Source organism: Terrapene carolina, unplaced genomic scaffold (assembly GCF_002925995.2).
Source record: "Terrapene carolina triunguis isolate 2854851 unplaced genomic scaffold, T_m_triunguis-2.0 Scaffold89, whole genome shotgun sequence".
Taxonomy (NCBI): domain Eukaryota; kingdom Metazoa; phylum Chordata; order Testudines; family Emydidae; genus Terrapene; species Terrapene triunguis.
In genome coordinates, this window is record NW_020664440.1 from 4410868 (window position 1) to 4434303 (window position 23436).

The following is a 23436-nucleotide window of genomic DNA, read 5'->3' on the forward strand; positions in this document are numbered from 1 at the left end:
TGCACTCAGTGCTTAATATGTAATGAAAGTGGCACTGGGGCTCAAGCAATTTTTTTTACTTTCATAACGGATGCAGCAAGCCCACAGGTGCCGTGGCTATGAACTGCCAAGCCCACAGGTGCCAGGGCTATGAACTGCCAAGACTAGCGGTGCTGGGGCTCAGCCCTGGCACAAATTAAGCACAGTGGGCACTTAATGGTATGTTACTATCTGCTGTAGATGGTTGCATCTATGGCTACATCGCCATAATGCGCTAGGAACTTGGGCCCCTGCTTGCGTATACATACGCTACCTTGCGAGTATAAATAGCAGCATAGCTGTGGTAGCACAGCTACCGTGCTCCTGGGGCAATTCTGCGCCAAAAAATAAAAAATTCTGCACCAAAAAATTTAAAATTCTGCGCATGATATTTTAAAATTCTGCAAAATTCTGCATATTTTATTTGTCAAAATAATGCAATATAATCACTCTGGTTTCAATTATTTAGGTAATTGATTTAAACTACAATACAATGGATGCAGAATGGCAGTGGGGAGCATTGGAGGAAATCCCCAACCCCCCTTACCTAATAGTAATGTAGCTAGGTTTGACCCTTTATTTCTAGTTATTAGTCAACAAATATATGCAGCCATATGCTCAGTGTTACAGCATAGGTAACTGAAGAGCAAGTGAGAGCTGGGGAATCAAACTCACAATTTATATTGGCTACTGACCATCTCCAGAAAGGTCAGTAGCAAACAGTTCATGGAGCACATTTTGATAGGAAATGTTTTCAGTCCAAATATTTAGACCAGTTCTAATCATGAAAGCACCATAAGCATTTATAAGGCCATACTGCCCTTTACACCCCTCTGGCAATATGAGGGAGTCTTAAAACTTTTACACCTGTTTTATACTCCTGGGGGAATTCACAAAGACAATAAGAACAGGAGTACTTGTGGCACCTTAGAGACTAACAATTTGTTAGTCTCTAAGGTGCCACAAGTACTCCTGTTCTTTTTGCGGATACAGACTAACACGGCTGCTACTCTGAAACAAAGACAATAGGAACAATTCACTAAACAGGCAGGCTGCTTCATTCTGCTCTGCCTGAGGGGACAGAGTCTGCCCCATGCCTGCCTCCTCAGAAACACCCTGAAGTCCTGCCCCTCCATGCTGAGCTTGCTGTAATAGCTTGCACGACTGCCCACTCACCCCCTCACAGAGGTGATTTAAGTCTCTACCAGCTGCTCCGGGCACCCGAGCCAATCTGCCTGTGCTGCCAGGGAGGGGCGCATGACCGCTCTTGCAGCTTTCCTTTGCATTCCCATAAGAAGTCATTTTTCTGCGGGGAAGCAAAGAAATCTGCAGGAGTCACGAATTCTGCGCATGCGCAGTGGTGCAGAATCCCCCCAGGAGTACACTACTAGTGGCAGCAAAGGCATGGCTCAGCTGTGCCAAGTGCATACCCACCAGTTTCAGGCAGGTTGGGGACTCTTATTAGCGCTTGGCTACATAGAGCATTAGTCCCACCAGAAGGGTGTAAATTTTAGTCTGCACTAACAGGCTGCAAATGGGCCTGCATGGACCCTGCTGGCGTTAAAAGTTCCCTACTGCATGTTAACATAGTCCTGTTTCAAACAGTCCTACATTAATGCACACTGGGGAATTTTTAGTGCATGCCAGCAGGGCCCACATGGGCCAGTTAGCGTGTGACACACTTGTGCAGACTAAAACATACACCCCTCTGGTGAAGACTGACACATCATATTGACAAACCCTAAGATATAGTATTCTTGGTGGAATGTATCATTGCTTGGTAACGTTCCTGTAGGATCATTCTACAGATAGAGGATCTGAGGCACAGAAAAGCTAAATGACTGACCCAAGGTCACACAGGGAGTTTGTGGCAGAGCAGGAACTTGAACCCAGTTCTCCCAAATCCCAGTGTAGTGGCCTAACCCCTGAACCATCCCTCCTTCCAAAAGACATCCATTTTTGATTAACTCTTTAAATCAGCATTGGCCTCATTGGAGCTACTACTCTATTTCCATCAGCTGAGGATGTGGCCCATAATATTTCACCTTATTCCTACCTCCTGAAACTTTTGATAATGTGGTATTATGTCTCCTATTTTTCCTTCATTCCTTTGCACTGAAGAACTCCAGCAATCAAAAGCTTGGGAAAAGAGATGTTAGTGTAACATTCACTTTGATCAGCAATGAATTATTCCCTTGTGTACAAAGTATTTGGTCTCTACAATAGCGCACAGGTAGTGACCCGCGATGATGGCAAAGAAAGACCACAAATGCATATGCTACAGATCTTTTCATTTCCTTTTGGTGGTAAGAAAAGCAAAAATAATCTTGTACAGGAAAGTGCTTGGAAAAAAACAATTGTTAGAAAAATAATGGCATTGGTACAGCAAAAAAATATAATTACATTTACTTCACAAGAACTAATATTTCAGTGGTCCCCACCTTTTTTTCCCTAACTTATTTAAATCTATCAGTGATTCTAAAGATAAGTAACTATAAATAATTCCCTTACATTTTATTTCATAATTTTAGGTTTCTCTTGCCTCTGTTGCCAGCGGTTATTAAACTACATGGTAGAAAGGAATACGTACAGGTCTAAATAATATTTCTTTTTTATAAATACTCATTCACTTCATTACAGAAAATAAAATCAGCCTGCACTGTCTAAGCATTAATTGAGCACCATTGTTTTTCTCCTAAAGTTAGTGCAATTTTCCCTTTTCCCCTACAGGACAGAAGCTTTAATGATGAGTAGTAATCACAAAATCACGATTTCATAGCTACTCTTTCTCTTCCCCCTCGCCCTGTTATTTTTTTTTAATAAAACATACTTTGAAATGGTATTTTTGGCATTTTCTCAAAAAATATTGTGGGTGTCATTTCATTACCATTACTCATAAAGGTTGGTGATAAACTATTAGTCTGCCTGTTGTATGACCATATCCTACTACTTGGTGAAATATAAAATGCAAAATGCATATGGGATAATGTATCTTCTTTTTGGATCCAAACATTACATGCATGAATTCTTAGGCAACATTTGACAAAGTAGGCAAAGGCCAGAGTCTCCGAGAGGTGGAAATTAGCATAACCTTGTTGACTTTAATAGAGCTATGTCAATTTATACCCACTGGGGATCTGGCTAGCAATTTTCATTCTAAAATAGACCAAGTTTAGATGGCAGAATAAAGATGCTGATAACAGCCTAGCAAAGGCCTGGATTACAAAACAGTGGACATGATCATGAACAGATTAGACAAACACCAGCCCGGGATGGTCTAGTTAACAACTAGTCCTGCCTTAGTGCAGGGGAGTGAACTAGATGACCTATCGAGGTACCTTCCAGCCCTATGTTTCTATGATCGTAGTTTATCGATACTATAGTTTTCAACAAACTGATTACATTTGCTCTCCTTAGTGATGACTGAGGTATAATGCAGGTTAACAGGATCTCAAAAGGTTCTGAGGTTGGGTTTGGTAAGTATGTGCACCCAAAAGTTCAGGTATTTATCCAAATTTTTGGATAAACTCTTTGGTTTCACAAATTGCTGAAAGTCCCCGGATGTTCCCTCCTATACTGTTCCTGAGAGTGCCTGGCTTCTGATCACACCCAAAATAGAGTGAATATGGGCAATATGTTCCCATGTGTAGTAAAACTGTAGGGAAAGAACTAAGGGTCTTCATACAAAAATAGCCTCACCAAGTCACCACCACACAACGTCCTGCAGAGTTCTGAGTAGATGGCCTGTATGTAACAGGCAGCAAGGCTGGTGACATACAGACAAAGACCACTTCTGCAGTCATTACTCAGCCAAACTGACTCCAGTGGGAGCTATTCTTGAACAAGGACTACAGAATCAGTTGCGCCTGGATGGGAGAAACCCAAAGAGCACAGATGCCTTGCTGGGGAAGAGCAAAGCAATGCACTAGTACACATTAACCAGCGTGTGTAAGAGGGGCCACGTGTTTGCACGTACAAAGTGATCTGATTGAGACACCTTGGAAATCCGAGATGAAGCTTACTCATCCCCTCTTGTTTGCAGATGGCCCTGTATGTATAGAAATCCACTGCAGCATTGCAGATGTCTGCTGATACTGAGTTACTGCAGCCCAGAACAGTAACTTATGCCTTGTCTGGTAAGTTAGGATGTTTTTCCAGTGTGTCCTGGCTCTTCCACGACCCCTCCCACATTTTCACAGACCCCACTACTAAGATGATGTTTAGAAGCTTGATGTCCCAAGGTGGCAGGAGCATAATGCAAAGTAGGTGGGTTTGGCTTATAATTTTGAGGCAGATTTTGCTATGCTTTTCAGTGTACACACCATGGGATCATATGGCCCAATCAGACTGTCTTGGACAAATCCAGCGCCCCATTTCAAGACGGAACCAGGAAGTTCCACAGCTGATGCAATTAGAATATATTAATTTTAAAAATGTAACCAAGGTTTTGTGAACCTTAAAAATGGGTTTCAAGTTTTGGACCCATTGGCAGGGTGAGATCCTAGGTTTGGGTTAGACCTTAGTTTATCTTAATTGGCTCATCCATCCATTTCCCCCTTTTATCTATGGTGGCACTGTATCTAACTGTCTAAAGCTACAGAGAATTAATAAATACATTGTGGTAGCACCAAACCAGCGGCTGTTAGCACTGGCCACAGAGGTCATATGAAATTTAAAATATACCTAAAAGATAGTGACTGATAAAACAGCACACAGTGTATTCATTCTTCATTTGTTCCCCCCTTAGTGCTGTCGGCCTAATAAGTAAAAAAAACCAAAACAACCCAACCTGCTCTATTTTCCTTATAAAAAGATTGTACTGAAATGCCAAAAATACCCCTATGCAAATTGCGTAGCACCTTGAAAGGCCAAAGCAGCCTGTAACAAGAAGACAAATTACTGATTGAAAGTAAACAATTGAGTACAGTGACAATGAAGTATCACTTTTGTCATAATGCTACATATAATGTAGAGTACGTAAAATGCAGTGGTTTGACTGCAAGGTTTAACACAAAAAACAGTAAAAGCAGCCTTAATATAAACATTTTACGTACAAAAATATTAAATCAAAATAAATAATTCCAGCCATAAATATTATACTTTACATCATTAAGAATATACAATATCTATATACACACACACACAAGTACAAAAGTAGAAGGCAGAGGTATTGCAACACTATCCTTCATCCATCTCATCTCCCTGCTTTCAGAAAACCTGAAATATACAAACAAGTTACATGGTTTAGTAAGATGGTTATTTTTGCTTTTGAAACATCGACTTCTCATATCAGAAAAGCTTGGAGCCAAACAGCTTGAGGACGCCAACTCGAAAATCAAATATCCATCTGAAAATGTTATATCATATCTGCTATTGTTACAGGTAGCACCTGAGGTTGCAAGAGCTGAAAAGAGCAGAGAAAACACGTTTCTCCACCTCTTTCAGTTTGCATATGACAGTTCTGTATGTACAGTCAGTCTCACTGTTTCCCTGAGCTTGACCCTGCTCCCATTCAAGAAAATCAACAAATTCCCATAAAGTTTAATGGTGCAGAATCAAGCGGTTTATGGTGTGATCCACTCAGCATGGGGGGGGGGGGGGGAAGCCATCAAGGAACCACAACCATAAGTGTAACCGGATCCTTGATTCTAAGGGGCAGCTGCTTCAGCCGGAGGGCAAAGGGGTGAGTTACTGCAGGGGCTCTGATTGACTCCAGCTGGCTATGGTCTAAGGGGCTGTACTCCAGCTGAGAATGGGTGGAGCACAGTTCTTGGCACGTCTGAGTAAAATCAACCCGTCTCCAGTGTGGGGTCTTTTGGACAACATCTTAAAAACGGAGGCCCAGCCTACGTGGAAATGGAGGACTAAATTTTCAATGGGCAATTTGAACCCTGAAGACTGGACCCATGTGATTTACCATTGTGATTTACCATTGCACTTACCATGACTGCATGTGTAATTACTGCACGTGCAAATGAATATTTAGATGTCTAAATCCCCATTCTGAACATGCAATTTCAGTAAGTGTGCGTACAATCATGGAAAATGCAGGCATAAATGTAGGTCCACAAATGAACATGCCTTCTTGCATGTGGACCTTCTCTAAAAATTTGGTCCATATGATCTCTGGTATTTTCTTCAAGTGGAGTGTTTTGTCTTGGCGTCTAGGACATAAAGCAATTCCTTGCCTTGTGTTGTATGTGCCAGCTGGCAGTCCTTTCCATCCCTATGGTGGCTGAGTATCAGTGAAGCCGTATGAATTTACATGGTTGTTTGATAATTCCTTTGGAATTAAAGGCATTATATACAAGTCAAATTTTAATACCAGTGGAGTTTAACTACTGGGTAACATTTTCAAAAGCACTTAAGTGACTTAGAAACCCAAAGCCCAAGTCCCATTTTCAAAAGAGACTTAGGCATTCAGGGTAACATTTTAAAAAATGCCTAAGTCCAAAGCAGACAGAATTCTAAGTGCCTAAATCTGGTTTGAAAATAGGACTCAGGAGTGTTTTTCTTTAGCAATAAATTCCTGGAACGATTTCCCTTAGCACCAAAACAATGGGAACCTACCATTGCTACAACACTTGAACCTCGAGGCCTGTTCCAGATGATGGAGTGCACTTTCCACAGTAACCACCACATTTCCCTATTACTTTGGTACCATCCTGCGGGAAAAATCAGAAATGATGTCTCAAAACCATGTCACACCAGAGGAAATCAAATGCTGCCATTTCCAGATACCCGAGTCTGTGGCTCTTTTAATAATAAAACTGAAAAAGTTTATTGGAAGGGAAAAAATTCTGCCCAAAAATCTATAATGATTTATGAATTAACTGCTATTTTTTTCCTTCGATGCAAATGTAATTACATTTATGGCTAATAGGTCAGATGCTGGCCCATTTGCATGCAGAGAAAGTAGAGTATTTGTGAACTGCCAAATGAAATGACACCCAAGGAGAAGGCCATTCGATGGGAAGTCCTCTAGGCCTGAGCTTTCTCCAACTTGCCCCCACAGAGAGAACTTTCTCATGAGTGAATTACTCGGCTCCTCCCCGTGGATAGGGACGCAGATTAGATAGGAGAAACAAGACAGCTGGAAAGAAACTGCACCTCAAATGTTACCGAGCACGTGAAGGGCAAGGAAAGATGTTTGCCGACACGACAGCCAAGTGTTTATTTGGAGGGGAAAAGCCTGGTGTGGTGCAGCAGCCCCAGGTGTGATGAAAAGTGATGCTGTGGGAATGTGGAGTTCACTAGATCTGGCAGCTATTCTCCCAGATTTCTACAGTGCTCTCCATCCTTTCTACACTGTAGACCAGGGGCAGTCCATTATTTTTTGGTCAAGGTCCAAATTTCTTGGTCAAGGTCCAGACTCCCGGAGGAAAATAATAAAAAACCAAATATCCCCACCAACAACCACCCACCACCTCAAGTAAATTAACAAAATATTTCTGGGTTTGTTCAAGTGTCTGGCAGTCCAGATTTGGCCTGTAGTCCACCTATAGACTACCCCTGCTGTAGCCCACTGATAGATGGTGGAAGACAGACAAGAACGAGAAGACCTTAGGCCTGAGTCTGATCTCGGTTAAATCAGTGTCACCCCATCAGATTCAATGGATCTACACCAGAGTAACTGAGATTTGAATCTGGCCCTCTCCGCCTCCTGTTGTCTACAGAGCATGCCCCCCTCTTGGTCATTTCCACAGACACACGCTTTTCAGAGGGTAATTGAGCCTTAAATTGCCTGAAGATTGGACTTAAATGCAGCGCAAGCCTGCACAGAGCACTTATTTTTAAACTGCAGTGTATGAGCTCTCTCCAGCGCTTGGTGCTATTGATCTGTGATTGTAGCAGACCACCCTCATCTCCGATTGGTATTTCTTCTCTCCTTCGGTTTGCTCTGGCACTTACACCCCAAGAAGGTTGCCAAGAGTGATCAAACTAAGCCATGTCCCTCAGGGCTTGTTTTAATTCTGCCAACTATAATTGCCCCATTCGCCTCTCTCAGCACCTAACTGGACTGCTGGAGGTCTGTTGCTGAAGCTTCTCCTTCCTGAAGGGGAGATGACTAGATCTGTCCCGGCCCCGACTCGGATCCAGGGCTTTGCGTCCTGAGCTCACTGGCAGCTAAAGTGGAGCAGAAGCAGCTGCTCCTTCCCAGTATTAGGCACCAGTGATGTCAGCAGCTGTCGCAAGGGATACAGAGACCCCTGAAACTGACAAACACCAATCTAAGGCTGGGTTCTGCTGGGCCCTGACATGGGTGCAGAGTGGGGCGCGGCACAAGGAGCTTCCCCCTGCACTGAGCTGCCCCCAAAAGGACCAGAGAGAATGGCTAACCTTGCAAGGAAAGAGAGGAGAGGGGCAAAGGGAGGCAGGAGAAGAGGACAGGGCCACAGCTGGACTCCTCTGTACAAAGGTGAGAGCAGAGATTGCTTTGTTCTCATTACTCTAGGGGCGCACAGTGCCCTCAGAAGGGGCAGAGAAGAGGGAAAGCTATGCCTGCTTCCCCCCCACACTCCATGCACTGGTGAGCAGAGAGGGGCTGGTGTACCAGAAGCACGGACATGGTAGTGCCCCTTGTGCTGGGGGAGTTCAGGGAGGTATTCTGCCTCCTGGTGCTAGCCCTGGGGCAGTGCAGCGCCTCACCACCCCTTCGGATGAGCTCTGACCCCAGTCCATAATCAGGCACAAAACTGACTGCCGGCTCCAAACCCTCTCCCCCCTGCCACCAAAATATAATCTTTAGCAAAGTGAGATAAAAAGGTCTAGAAAGAAACACTGACATATCAAGCCATTGCTACGAGAGTCCAAACTGACTAACACCAGGAGACTGCACCAGCTCCAACACCAGTGGCATTATCCTTATCAAAGAGCATCTGAGTTTGGACAGCACTTCGCACAATAGGGTCCTGGGCCATAAGCATGACTTCTAGGCACTGTCACAATACACATAATAAATGAGGTTATGCTGGATGGTGTGAATGGCTGCCATCAGGTGGGGCTTTGATCATGAGACCTGTTTAAATGGCAACTGGAGGAAGCAATTAATCTCCTTTTATATAGTGATAGCTAAAACAATAGAAGCCACTGCCCAAGGCATTGGGGTACACGGCAAGCCTGTGCAAGAATTAACTGAGGGAAATAAGAAGGGTTTCTTTGGGACTGATTGCAAACACGGGGCCAAGGGTTTGTTTGACACGCCAAGTGTGTGTGTGTGAAGCGAACAGACTGAGAGAGAAGCAGTGGTGAGCGTGACCCTGAGAAAGAGAGCAGAGAGACAGAGTTCCTTGGGACACATGACTGCCTAGGGAAGCAGGCTTGGAAGCAAAGTAATTGCCTGCTGTTTGTTCTTACTGTGTTCAGGGAAACGGGAGGTTGTGTACATTCTTTGTAAATAAATAGGATTACACCAAAGAATATACCTGACTTGTATCTTCCATTTCTCCTAACGGAAGCAATCCTGCAAAGCCTCGATAACTGGCTAGCCACTTGGGCCACGGAGCAACAGTAATAATAATAACCAAGCCATAGAGCAGAAAAGTAATGCCAGGTATAAATGTTAAATGCTTATGGTGACATGGGGTTGTAGATGGGGCCTCTCTGAGGCACTGATGTCTGGATAATACCGCGCACTGGAAATAATGACCAAAATCACTTCCAAAAGTTAGCACCGATTCTCAGAGTTCAAAGCATGATCAATATCTGGAGGGGGAAGGTGTGAGAGGTGAATATCCACAGGGAATATCCCCTTCCCATTGACCGCATGCTGCAAGCAATTCACACCGTGTCTGTGCAAGCCATGAAGGGCTCCATCCGATGAGATGTTGAGCACTGCAGCCCAGATCCTGCCAGGCACGTAACTTTGATTTCAGTGAGATTGCTCTCACGCTGCTCGGCACCTGGCTGGATGAAGCCCCAAGTATAAAGTGGGAATCTGTAGTGAGCAGAGGGCAGAACCCACCCCCCCTTGCCTGAGCTGATCCTCGCGTTCTTATTCAGGGTTCTGGCTGGAAGTTTGAAAGGTGCCTATGGGAGTTAGATGTTCAGTTCCTCTTCAAACCCAGAGAGGCTCCTCTGAAAACCTTAGCCATGAACTCTAAGAGGACGCAGCCTGAAGACATTACAGCCTAAGAATGATTCTCTTGCTTGGTTCTTCTTTTCCTCTCTGCTAGCTTCAGTCTTTATCTTTTCTCACTTTCCCCCCCACTCTCTCTTCTCACCTCATACCTTGACATCCTCTTCTCCCACTGTCTGTCACCCCTTCTGCCTCTCTCCTCTTTCCCTTTGTAAGTAATACCAGCACCACAGTTCAGGGCAACTGCACCTGTATTTCCACCTCTGTGGTCCCCCAAGGGCACCTACTCTAGGCCCCAGGCTCTTCAACCGTCACCTCTCTTGGGTGGAGAGCTGTGCTTCTTCCCCTCCTGACCGGGGTTTTTCCAGACTGCACAGTTCCCTGCTTACACACATGCTAAGAAGCTTACCAGAGATCACTCTCCAACTCTAACAAGGGCTCTGGTCGGAGTTAGTTCTTCAAACCTCCCCAAAGGGTTTTTCTGTGGTTACAAGTTCATAACAGCCTCAACTCAGAACAAGACACCGACAGCGCAGATCAGCCTGTTTCTTTTTTCAGCTTGGGCCTTTGATCCCCAACCTTCGGAAACAGGTAATGAGCAGATAACAATCCCTTCCTCCGGGCCTGGCTTCAAAAGGTTGCGTTTTGGCTAACCAGCAGATGGCATTTGTATTCACCTCCTCCTAGGAATTCCGCGTCATGCATATTGTCCCAAAAGATCATTCTTGTCTGCCGCATTGTTCAATAGAGCCCCTTGATCACCCCAGCCCACAATAATGCAGAACCTCGGCATTTAATACATTGGACTCCAAAGATACTTAAACTTAATTCAGTAAGGTTTTCCAAGCATATTGCAGGAAATTGCCATGTCTGTCACAACCAGCATCTGATACTGACCAGGGATAAGCCAGCATCTAACCCTAATATCTACCCATGCTGGACACAGATGGACAAACATTGACTAAGTGGGTCTTTAAGAGTAACTGCTCTAGCAGCCAAAAGAGTTAAGCTGCTTGGGGGCAGAGCTGGCTTCTTCATTATAGTGAAATGGGATCCTGATTCTAAAAGCTACTGCAAGCAAATAATAATAGCCACACCCCCATTATTGGTTTTACTGATTGCTCTTGGTCATGAAATTAGACATTATAGATAGAAAAGGCTGATGAGGTCAAATTTTGCAGCCCTTACTCAGGCAAAGCTCCCAGCAAGAACTTTTCCTGAAGCAGGGACACAGAATGTGGTCCATCCTGGTTCCACATCCTGTCTGGCGCAGGCTCCCTGCAGAAGGATTCAGAAGCTAATTAAAGACGCGTGTGCACCGCAGTGTTCAGTGATTTTAGCTTCCTGGTTAAACAGACCCATTAATTAATTGCAATAATTCAGATCAAGTAAAGTTTACTACACCTGTCCTACTCCAATACACACACACACACACACACACACACACAGTTATGGGTTATGCTTCACATATCTACTGCCTTACGTTGGATTTCATTATGACATGTTGTTAGAAGAATGATTCTATGCACGATAAGGTGGCACACGGTAATTAGGTACCTCACATTAGCAGGTATAACCAGATTCAGAATTAATACGCTCGTTCTCTTACCGGGGATTTTTGAATTTCCGACACCGCGTAATTCCCTTGCGAGATCCATTTTGCTGTTTCTGTTAGCGAAAGGCCTGTTCTGTAAAGGTCAATGCTAAAGCGACCCTAAAACATAAAAACACATCGATTATCACAAAGACGTACCTTCTGAAATGGCTCAAGCAAAACACGCTCTGAGAAGGGTGCACAAGGAACCTGAGACCCCACATAACCCCAGAGCCATATTTAAATTATATTATTCTTCACTGTTGCAAGCACGCTTCTGTAACAACATGCCACGGTGTCATTTTTCTAACAAGATCTCGCCGGCGATGTTTTCAATTTTTCCAAGCCCTGAGAGTGATTAGCACATACTGTACAAATCACAGCATGACTCAGATTAAGAATTTCTTTTCATTTGGGGCTTCAAAGGAGGAGGCTGCTTTTCCACCATCGGCCAGCTGAGGGCACTCTTGGCCTTCCCATTGCAAGCTGCAGAACCTGGTATCCTTCATCAGCTCCTGGAACATGGAACAAAACTGCATCCAACTCAGCCACACTGATAGCTTTTTTCCCCTTCCTTCTCACCTGCAGAGGGCATCCATGTTCTTATTTTGTCCTGCCTTCCCCCCCACCCCAACTTAAATAAAAATCAAAACTCTGTTTTGTTTGGTTTTTAGATATGTCCTTAACTTAACTGTCCTTTTTTTATCAGAAGCAAAAAATGCTCACAAAATTAAGGGGTAAGTCTGCACTTGATGCCCATGCATAACTCCCGTTAGCAAACGCCCACCTGACTTTGTGCTTTGAAATACCCCTTTCCACCTAACCCAAAGTCCGTGAACCTGCTGGCTGTTATCTCAGCCTGACCTGGAGTCCAAGATGGCTGCTCTACTAGGAAAAGGCAGACTGTGGCTAGCTGTGCTCAATGTACTCGCTACCTCGGGAATGTGAATGTTAAATGCCACATATCTACTTAGGTGGAGAGAAATCAACATTCCTGAACGTTCCTGAAGTAACAAGTCAATCCCTGAGACGTGGTGCTGTACAGAAACACAACAGCTCCAAAAGTTGGAAGGCAAGGAACCGGAGAGACCTCTCTTCCGCTGTCAGCTTCCTGGACTCCTCATTCACTAAACCTCGCTCCCCCTATGACCAAGGTCGAGAAACAAGTTCTTTCTATCAGAACTGATCACTCGTTATTCTTGCTCCAGAATTCAACAGTGTTATAAGCTGGTTGTGCTGGAAGCCGATAACACCTAGGAGGCTAAATGAGGCACCGGTAACATAATGTAATCTAGCCTTCTACTGACATATTGTATTTCAATATAGTGTATATCACGCCACGCGTCAGGGTGAAGCTACTACATGCTAGCAGGAGCGGCAGAAGGTCCCTAAAAGTGGGGGGGGCTACCGAACGGAGGCTCCACCCTCACACCGCCCCTCCCCTCCCGAGGCTCCACCCCCATGCCAACCCTTCCCCCGTCCTTGCACCACCCTTTCCCCCTAAGATCCCATCCCCCACTTGCTCCTCTCCAGCCTCTCCTTCCCATCGCTAGGTAAAAAGTGGGAGGGCCATGGCCCCCTGGCCCCCCATTCCGACGCCCCTGCATGCTAGAGCATTTCCAAATGTGCATATTGGTCACAACCACACTTCTCCACCTCACTGGGCCTGTTCTTCCCTCCCTTTCCTCTGCAGGCTGCACAAACACCTCCACACTTGGCCCCTTCACTCTCCTCTCCCTCTGCTGTGTGCACCCCAACACCAGCGCACCGCTCCCCTGCGGCGGAGACCAGACGATCACACAGACTTCAGTAGATTGATCGATTCTGTCTTCAGCGCCACCATCTTCCTTGCCAGACAGCTCTACTGCTCACGGGCTGCACCTGTGCCCACAGTCCCCCCGGCCCCTTTTTGCTTCTGACTCTCAACTTCCTCTTGCTTGCATTCTCTGCGGGAACACGTGTGTTATCTGAGGAGGACTCTCTCCACTGCCTTCCACTTGCCTCAATCCTCTTCACACACCTTTCCCAGCACTGTCTCCTTCAACCTGATCTCCAACTTGAGGTGTCTCTCTCGCTCCTCTCTCCTAAATCCCCCATATCCTTCCAACTCTGAACCTTCCTCTTCCATCCGCTCTCCCTCCTCTTTAACCACTTTCCCCTTCGCCTTCAGATATGCCACATTCCCTCCGGCCCCCGAAAACTTTCCTGCAAGCCTCATGACAAGCCCATCTCCATCCTCCATTTTGCCTCTAGGCTTCTCAAGTGCATGATCCCTGTTCCTGCTCACCTGACTTCCTTTTCCTTGATCTGCTGTTTGGCTCTGTCCCCTTCCCAGCCACACCTCCTCTTTGGTTGCATTCTTCTTGACTTGGCTGGTAAAGTTGTCCTCTCTCTCTATGCCTTAGCACTCTGTGACTGTGCTATCTTGATCTCCATCCTTGTTCTCCAGCCGCTCCTTCAGTGCCTCCTCCTCTGCGTCTCTCTCACTAGTGCAGAAGTCCCTCAGGGTTCCCTGATTGGTTCTCCCCTTTTTCTCTTTGTACGTTCAGCCTGTGTGCCCTCAGCCACTCGAACAGCGTGAAGCATCACTGTTATGCTGATGATTCACAGATCTGCTGCTCCACCCCAGACCCACCCCTGCAATTCAGCTACATCACATATCTCGGACTGTCTCATGCAGTGGTTTTCAACCCTGGGGGTCCACAGACTATGTCTAAGAGGTCTGCGAAAGGTTGTCGTTACCAGAGAACAATGGTTTTCAACCTCTGGTCTCCGCACCCCTGGGGGTCCGCAGCCTATGGCTAAGATTTCCAAAGGGGTCCGCACCTCCATCCAAAATTTTTTAGGGGTCCGCAAATGAAAAAGGTTGACAACCACTGATCTAATAGCTCAATCTAGCAGAAGAATGGTTCAGAGCTTAAGGTGCTAACTAGGGATTTGGGAGATCCAGGTTCAATTCCCTACTTCACCACAGACTTCCTAGGCAAGTCACTTAGTCTCTTTGTGCCCCAACTGAAAAGTGGGGGTAATAGCACTGCCCTATCTCACAGGTGTGCTGTGAGGGTAAATGCATTAAAGAAAGCAAGGTACATAGATACTACTGTTGGGGACCAGATAAGTACCCAAGATCAATAGAGGGGGAGGGATAGCTCAGTGGTTTGAGCATTGGCCTGCTAAACCCACGGTTGTGAGTTCAATTCTTGAGGGGGCCACTTAGGGATCTGGGGCAAAATCAGTACTTGGTCCTGCTTGTGAAGGCAGGGGGCTGGACTCGATGACCTTTCAGGGTCCCTTCCAGTTCTAGGAGATAGGTATATCTCCATGTATTAGATCCCACCAGTGCAAACTGAATCAGGCAAAACCTCACCAATCTTTTTTTTTACCCTTGTTTCCCCTTTATTGTCAATTCTCTCCCCCCGTGCTGGGCTGTTGGATCAGGCCTGGCTTTATGGAATGTCTTTTTTTGAACCCTGCTGGTTGTCTCCCAATAGCCCAATGGCTGTTTGCAGAACAGAAAGTACACTTTGTACAGACAAAAGAAAGTTTCAGACCGCTGAGATGAGAATGTGACAGTTGTTGGAGTTGGGCTGACGTGATCAAGAGTAATTAATATAAAGTCTGAACATAACAAATGGAACCAGTCCCTAAGAAATGTTATTGTCAAATACCTGTGGGCATTTGGCCGCACTGTAGCAGTCCCCCGCAGTGGCATAAGGAACAGGTCGTCCATCATGTGTCCGTGCAAACTGTAAATCAGTTGCTGAGAAAATTATTTGGTGAACAGCATAGAGAGGACATATGGGGAGAGAGAGAAATTTGAACACGTTATTTGCTAACCAGTACATCTGGGAAATTTGCTTTTATATGTTTATCTAGTGAGTTCAGCAAGATCTTTTCTCTTCGCTTTGCAGCAGTAAAACCCCACTTCAGCAGGTTGCTTAAGAACATGTGTAACATTCCGCACACGAGTAACGCACTGCACTGAGTGGGGTTCCTCACACATGGAAAGTTGCGCATGTCTTCAAGTACCTTGATGAATTTGATTGTGTAGAAACAACAACTAACACGGACAGAATGGTTTTGGTTATATTCTCACAGCAGAAAATTTCCCAGTAATCTGAACCCACCGGTAAGACAAAACACATGAACATCCAAAGCGTATATTTTCCCTTAAACAAAACACGGTATTGGAACAGAACAAAACTGTTGTTTCAAAGTTAGAAGGGCTTAGTGAAAAATGCCAGCTGATTGATTTCAAATAACGTACAACAAATCAGAATGGGATTTTCAGAGGAGACTATGGAGATTAAATGACCATTTCCTTTTGTATTTCGATGGGACTGGGGTGTCTCATCCCCTTAGGCTCCTTTGAAAAGCTGAACCTCCTGGTTTCTATAGCTCACATGGCAGGAATATTGCCAAAGTGCCTAGCAATTTGCAAAGGAAGTGATAGCAATCACGTGAGATTGGTTTATCTGGCCGTTTAAAAAATCTGCAATCTTTGCCCCCTCAATGCCAGTACTAATACTATGTTGCATTTTAAAAATATTTGCTGAAAACTGATACCCAGCCAAATTCTACCCTTAGATGTAGGTGTGTGGGGCTCCTCTTGGAGTCAATCTCAATGGGCCATCAGACATGCACCCCCAGCTCACCCAGCGTCCATGGGCATGGCAGGCATAGGAGATACATGTCCCATCCTCCTCCCACTGAAACCAATAGCACAGCTCCCATCGCCTTCAACAGGAGTAAGTTTGGTTCCCTATGGTTGGCTCATTACCTACTGAAGTCAAGAGAAATACTCCTATTGACTTCAATGGCCATTGGCTCAGGCCCTTGAAGAGTTCAGAGTTCAGTTCCAACTGCACTAATGGGAGTTATATACTGGAGTGCTCCATGCAGGGATGAGCATCTCTGAGTCCCTGGGGCCCGATCGTGCAATTGCAGCTAATGGCATGTTGTGAGTGAGAGAGAGACGCAGGGCCAGGCTCTCCAGGGTTATATTTGCCATTCGATTCCAATTTAATATAAAAATATCAACAAACCAACGCATAAACCAGGCTGAGTTCACAGCAAGGCAACGGATAATTCAAAGGAATGAGAAAACTGTCATTATTCTGCGTTTTTTCCTGTCTCAAGGTGATCTAGTTTAATCATTCCTAGTGCCCCTAAACTGCTTTTCAGGGTAAAGATCTGATGATTTGGGGTGATCGGGTATAAAATGAAAGGAGGTCTTTCACAAGACAGCCCAAGAACATGGCACACCGAATTCCCTCTCTTTGTCTGTACTTACAGCTCCATTTGGGTAAAAGGCCCTGTTTTTTACTCACTTATTATCTGCATTGTGTTCAGGTCCAGCCTGACTTTGCTGAAGGCAGAAAAACCAGCTGCGGTGTAATCTTTCCTACATTGGCAGTCTTCTCGTCTGCTCCCGTTATACGGACATTCGGTCGGGTTATGTAATCTAAATCAAAAGAAAACCCTTTCTACTCATGACAGGAAAATATTGCCATGGAAAACAAAGCAGCATGAAGCTCAGAGCCAAGAGATTGCTTACCTGTAGCCGTACACTTCAGAGAAATTCTCCGCATACCCACTGACAAGAGTCACATACTCTTTTGGGCTGTCAGTCTGCATCCCAGCACAATATATCTGAGAGTGACAGAGATCATCATTTTGTCAGACACGGACTGTGGAAAGCATGTGACTAGAAAACTGACGGTGGGAAATGCATAAGTGAAGAGCGCACACAAGATAACCGTGCAGCTTTAAGAAATGCGGAATAGGTCGCCGAAACACACCTTTAATATCCTTCCTTTCACTTTAAGATAATATTCACCATCTTCAATGACACCTTTGAGTCTTTTAACATCTTGGCAGCTGCTTGGTAATTCACCTGAAATGACACCGAAATAGTCAAGTAGTCATTGCAGATCACCATTCCTTCTGGGAGCGCTTAGGCCCTGATCCCGTGTAGCATCTAAACATATGCTTAACTTTAAGCACGGGAGTGGTTCCAGGGAAATCACACACATGTTCAGCGCTTTGCCGAATCAAGGGCCTGATGCGGGAAGTGCCGAGGACTGCAGCCCTCACGGAAGTCAATGGGAGCTGCAGGCGCTCGGTGCCTCTCTGGCTCCACCGTAAGCGGAAAGCACCAATCCGTAGACTTACAGTCATAGATGTTGTGACACGTCCTCCTCTCTTCGGGTTTTAAATCAGCATGGCACAAAGCGCTCGCCTGGTCATCGTTGGTCAAGCATTGCACTGACCGGTGCATCACTCCAATGCCACAAGTCACCGAGCACTATAAAATAAAACATTGTAAGTACTGTGCTATTACTGGTGCTTATGGTGCTAGGCAGGTAAAACACAGACCGTTGGTTGGTGAAGATCAGATTGCCAAGGCCCCAGCCCAGCCCAGCACGTGAGCACACGCTGAACTTTAGACACACAAGGAGTCCCATGGTTTCTGTGGGACTACGCACCAGCCTTAAAGTGCTTTGCAGGATTGGGGCAGAAATGGTTCAAGTGAACCATATGCTCAAGCAAAGAGTCCCAGTGGCTGCTCATTCCACTTGCTCAACCCAGTGAACTGACATTGTTTCACACCAGCAGGGATGCACGACAGAGAAACATTCATTAGGGAGCCAGAATTCAAGCAAGTCTGCTTACGAATGTGAATCTCTGCTCCGGGTCACAGAAAGGCCCCTTTGAACAAACATGGGTTCATTTATGATTTCATATCCAAACTGTGCAAGAGATCAGGTGAAACAGTGGCTACACCTGGGCTCTCTTTGAAACCCAAACTCAAAAGGAAACTCAGGGGTAAGGACTGAAACCAAAGGAAGTGTTTACACCAGCTCCTGTAAACGGAAATCATCCGGTTTTGCGCAGCTCGAGGCCTGAATTTTCAAAAGCGAAGAGTGATTTTGGATGCTCTCCATGTTTGGGAACCCAACTGGAGACACCTTAAAAGGACCAGTGCTCCCATTAAGTTTTAAAAATCAGGCCCATTTACGGTGTCTCAGAATGGGCAGCCAGAATCACTAGTTCCTGTTGAAAATTTATTCCTAACTAGTGCACAGTAAGATGGCGAAAACATTCTGCACGTGTTAGAGCCAATCACAAATTATCAATTTGTGCCTGTCCCTGGGTCACTCTGTATCAGTCCCTGAACCATAACATTTCAATGGGAGCAGAATGGGGCCCAGGATTTGAACAAAGCTGAGAATTATTTCCACACTAAATTATTTTGAAAATCAAAGGGTGGCAAAGCCATGGTAGTTTACAATGGTTGGTAAGGACAATAGGGGAAACCAACAGCCCAATTTTTACTTTCTGAAGTGTGTGTAACTCCCAAAAGAAGTTCTATTAACTCAGACAAATTTCACAATGTTTTGCTTGACTCAATCCCCATAAAGATTCGCTACACGTCCTTATATGCCTGAGATGTGTTAATGAATCAAAGCCACTGGGGAACATAATGTTTCAAAGAATGGCAAAGTCTTCAAAAGTGAATTGTCATCTTTTAACCAAAATCTGATCTGGTGGTTTAGGATCCAGAAAAGGTTTGGCGCCATAATAATTTTACACTGAAAGGATAGTTTCTTTTCAATGCTCTATCATAGCACTTGAAGTAAGGGGGGAAAGGAAAGTGTAATTCTTTGTGTGTTGATTATTAAGCCTTGAACATTCATGTGAGTGAATTTCATTCCAAAACACATGGCCAACCATCGCTTTTGCTAGATCCCAGTCAAAAGATCACTTCCTCTTTTTTGCCCATCTGTACAAAGGCTGCTGGGATATACAAGCTACCTGGGATGGCAAGAGTAAGTCAAGCAGAGTACAGAGGGGAGCTGGGAGGAAGAGATCTGTGCCATGCAGTCTTGCTAAGCCAGAAGGGGAGAGCAGAAAGGAAGGGCCATAGGGATCAGAGAACCATTGACGGTTCTGTGACTGGAGTTATCGGTCACCTGGCTTCAGCAGCAGTGCTGTGAGCATCGGAGCTGTCAGCTGTTTGACCGCTGGGTGTGGGACCCTTGGGAACAGTCTCATAGGCTAAAGCTGCCATTGCCTGAATGTGTGTTAACCAACGCATCAATTTTGGGCCAATGTTTTGACCCACCGGCTCAACTTCAGCCTTTCTCGCCCCTTGGTAATACTGCCTCTCTCCAGGCACAATTCAACATTAAACTTACGCTCCCCCAGTTGCCAACTCGCCATGTTGCCAAAACTGGACATTCCCCAAGGTAGCATGTGTGGACATTTGGTGGCTGGGTGCCAGGGCAGTTGTCTGTATTCTGGTAACCGTACTCGTAATGGTCCTTCTCGGTGTAAATTTCACTGCACGAGACCAACCTTTGCTTATAGCCCTTGCCGCAGGTCACAGAGCACTGGGGAAATAAAGGAGTTTGGTTAACGTTGTCCATGGGTGCTCGCAGCGTGTCTTTCACAAACAGGGAAAAAGAAAGGCTAGCTTGAATTTTATGCCAGTTATGGAGGTGGTGTGGGGGAAGGGATACTATATGCTTGTGCTCAGAATGATCAATAAATGTCCGGTCTCTCTCTCTGTATCTCTCTCCCCTGTATTTTCTTGGGCTCCTCCCCACCTCACCTTTTACCATTTCTTTCTTTCTTTTTCTCTCTCTCTCATCTCTGCTGTGTCAGCAGCAGCCTGGTCAGTTTCCTCTGTTGCTCTTCCAAGTGGAAAGTACTCCTTCACTTGATGCAGAAAGAAACAATCTGTGATTAGTTTGTTTCCTTCTGCAGTGAGCTCTGGCTCCAAAGGGAAGTAGACAATTTTCCTCGGCACGCCTCCTCCTTCACATTTTAGGTGGCAAATCCTGCTCGCTTTACTCCCACGAGTAGCCCTGTGAGGGCCAGTGAGAGGGCTGGGGTCAGGAAAGCGAGCAGGATTGGGCTCTCAAATGCTACGGTATGCAGGATTAAGAGAAGGATCTGGTAATTATGCTGATCTTCGAAGGCCAGATTCTAGGCTGATGAAATTGGTGTAGCTCCACTGAACTCAATGGAGTTATACCGATTCCCACCAGCTAAGGAGCCGTTTCTAGTGGAACTGTGCAAACAGGAGGCCGTGGTTTGACTGCGTTCACTTATGTTATGTGTACCAAGGGAATAAAAACATATTTAATCTACACTGTACAGTAGGTGGAATCCATGAGGGAATAAAAACGCTTCAAGTTATCAACCAGGACTGTACTGGAAACTGATCTTTACTTTTTAATATCCTCTCTTTTGTTCCTCTCTCCCACAGAGAAACTACATAGAAAGAAACAAACTAATAATTAAAGTATCCAGCACCATGCTGCCAGCACTAATTACTGCTCCAGCACATCAACCCAGGCTTTTCTTGGGGGGGAGGGGGCAAAGGGATGGTGCTCCTGTGTGGAAAGACTTGAGTTTTTTGGTGACATTTGCACCAAGCTGAGAATCAGCATCACTCCATCCAAGTCAAAGGAACTCCATTGCTTTGCTCCAGCGGGGGGGTTGGCTCTGGCTATTCAGAGGGTACATTCACACCCTGATCAGACTAATGATGTTGAGGCTCCCAGTCCAATCAGCAGAATGACAATTGCCGCGGAGCGCTGCGGTAGATTCCCTATGGTGCTCACCTCAGACCACTCCCCTGTAATCCAGATGTACTCGCAAGGCAGTAAATTGCAGCTCTCCCTATCAGAGGGGCGCTTGCTCGCATCACAATTCACGCTGTCCTCCTCTTGGTTATTCTGATTCATGCACACAACTTTCCGGTACCGGGACCCTTCCCCGCACGTTTTCATGCACTGCCAATAAATGAGAGAGGTCAGCACGGATGTCACAGAACTTCATTTTAATTCACGTAGTGACGCAAAAACATTTCCCCAGTACAAATGATAAACTAATGCTACTTATAACTAATAATAGAAAGCAACAGCATTCATGTGTATCAGAGGTAGCGACAAGCGGCCACAACTGAAATCGAGGCTCCACCGTGCTAGGCACTGCACAAACTAATAAAGAGAAAGAGCCCAGGTCTTGAAGAGCAAACATTTACATAGTAGGGCTGCCAATTTTGGTTGGATGTATTCCTGGAGGTTTCATCACAGGACATAATTTTTAATGAAATATTCATCTTTAATTCCTGGAGACTCCAGGCCAATCCTGGAGGGTTGGCAACCCTACTACATGAACAAGACAAAGGGTGGAAGGGGAAACAGAGGCACAAAGAGGTTGAATGACTTTCAAAAGGTCACACAGCTAGTCAGTGGGTATATAATATAGGGTTTTTGATTCCCAGTCCAGTGCCCCACCCACTCACTAGACCCTACCTGCCTCTTATTGTCTTTCTAACATGCCTATTTTATATCTAATTAATGTAAAATATGGTTTTGCTTCCTTATTGGCCATCCTCATTTTGAGACTAGGAATTGTTCAGGGGCTGCTCGCAGCCTGATGTAACAAGAGTTGGCAAGAGTCAATAGGGCGGCACGGATTAGTTTTTAAATGCGGGTGGATCCAATTTGTCCTCGGCTACCTTGCGCAGCCCAGATGGAAGAATTAACTTCAGTGTGGGTTTATGTATTTAGATTTAGCCAACAACATACTGAGGAGAATGGCAGGTAAGCAGGTAAGGTAAGAATGGCAGGTAAGTGGAGGGTAGACAGAATGTGCATGGAAAAATGAGGGGAAGATAAACTTGGAACTGTCGTTGATGGATTGGCTGGAGAATGCACATTTGAGGAGGGTTGGACGTGTGATAAGAATGGGAGAAGAATGACCGGCAAAGAAAGCATTGGAGGAAAGGGACTGCAATGGAAGACAGAGGATACAATGGAAAGACTGCCAAGAGAAGAGTGAAGAAAAAAGGACTTGAACTCCAGGGCCTATAACCCTGTAGGGGTAGATTGACTTCTATATTTGGGGAGACAACTCCAGCCAGGCCAACGGGGCTGCGTGTGGGGAGCAAATTCTGCACCTTCCTGAGACTTGCAGTTTGGAGGAGCAATGCTCCCCCATGGCCCTCCCCAAACTATGTGCATGCCTATAACCAGAAGGAGTGGCAAATAATCATGGGCACCTCCGACACCATGTAAACGGGAAAAGAAGTTGAGAAGTGAAGCGAAGTGGGGTTTATGTATTTAGGTTTATTAAAAAGCACCTATCACCAATATTAAAAAATAAAAAATGATTTGTGTCCTACACAAAAGATGAGAGCCCAGAGAAGGACTCCGGAAGAAAGGTTCCCCAATGATCGCTCATTTTGAATAATAAGCTAGCTTCGTACGGTACACATCTGGCACCCTTTACAACAATATTTCAGTGCTTCACAATCTTGAATATATTTATCCTCCCCACATCCTTGTGAGGCAGGGCAGGGCTACCACCCCCATTTTACAGATGGGGAACTGAGGCACAAAGTCTGTGGCAAAGCACGGACTTGAACCCAGGTCGACACTAGACAAGAGCCCTGACCTCTGGGCCAGCCTTCGTCTACTGCCCTACAACCAGACAACTCAACCCTTCCTGCAAGGCCCAGGAACCTTTGCAACACACCCCAAAGCTCAACAGACTTGGGCTTTGTTGGGCAAAAAGTAGGGGGAAGTGAGACTTTCAGAGTGAAGGGAGCCTCTCAGCTGGCTGGGGTCCGTCAGCTCAAGCACCTCCTCTGATTGCAAACGCCATGTTACCCCCGAGGGAGAAGAGCTCTCTCTCTCTCTCTCTCTCTCTCTCACAGCCTGGGCCC

General features: G+C 45.5%; 1 protein-coding gene across 2 annotated transcripts in view; it reads right to left on the reverse strand.

The window, feature by feature from the left end:
* Positions 1-3716: 3716 nt before the first annotated feature.
* The window catches only part of ADAMTS9 (ADAM metallopeptidase with thrombospondin type 1 motif 9), a 133525-nt gene continuing 113805 nt past the window's right edge, over positions 3717-23436 (reverse strand). For both annotated transcript variants that reach the window (XM_024192709.2, XM_024192708.2), the window contains exons 31-40: positions 21326-21496; positions 19892-20086; positions 17865-17997; positions 17492-17586; positions 17248-17342; positions 17021-17154; positions 15359-15450; positions 11706-11810; positions 6589-6683; positions 3717-5235 (exon numbers count right to left, since the gene is read on the reverse strand). In XM_024192709.2, the coding sequence (XP_024048477.1) occupies positions 6594-6683; positions 11706-11810; positions 15359-15450; positions 17021-17154; positions 17248-17342; positions 17492-17586; positions 17865-17997; positions 19892-20086; positions 21326-21496 (1110 nt within the window). In that variant the 3' untranslated portion in view covers positions 3717-5235; positions 6589-6593. The remainder of the gene's footprint in view (positions 5236-6588; positions 6684-11705; positions 11811-15358; positions 15451-17020; positions 17155-17247; positions 17343-17491; positions 17587-17864; positions 17998-19891; positions 20087-21325; positions 21497-23436) is intronic.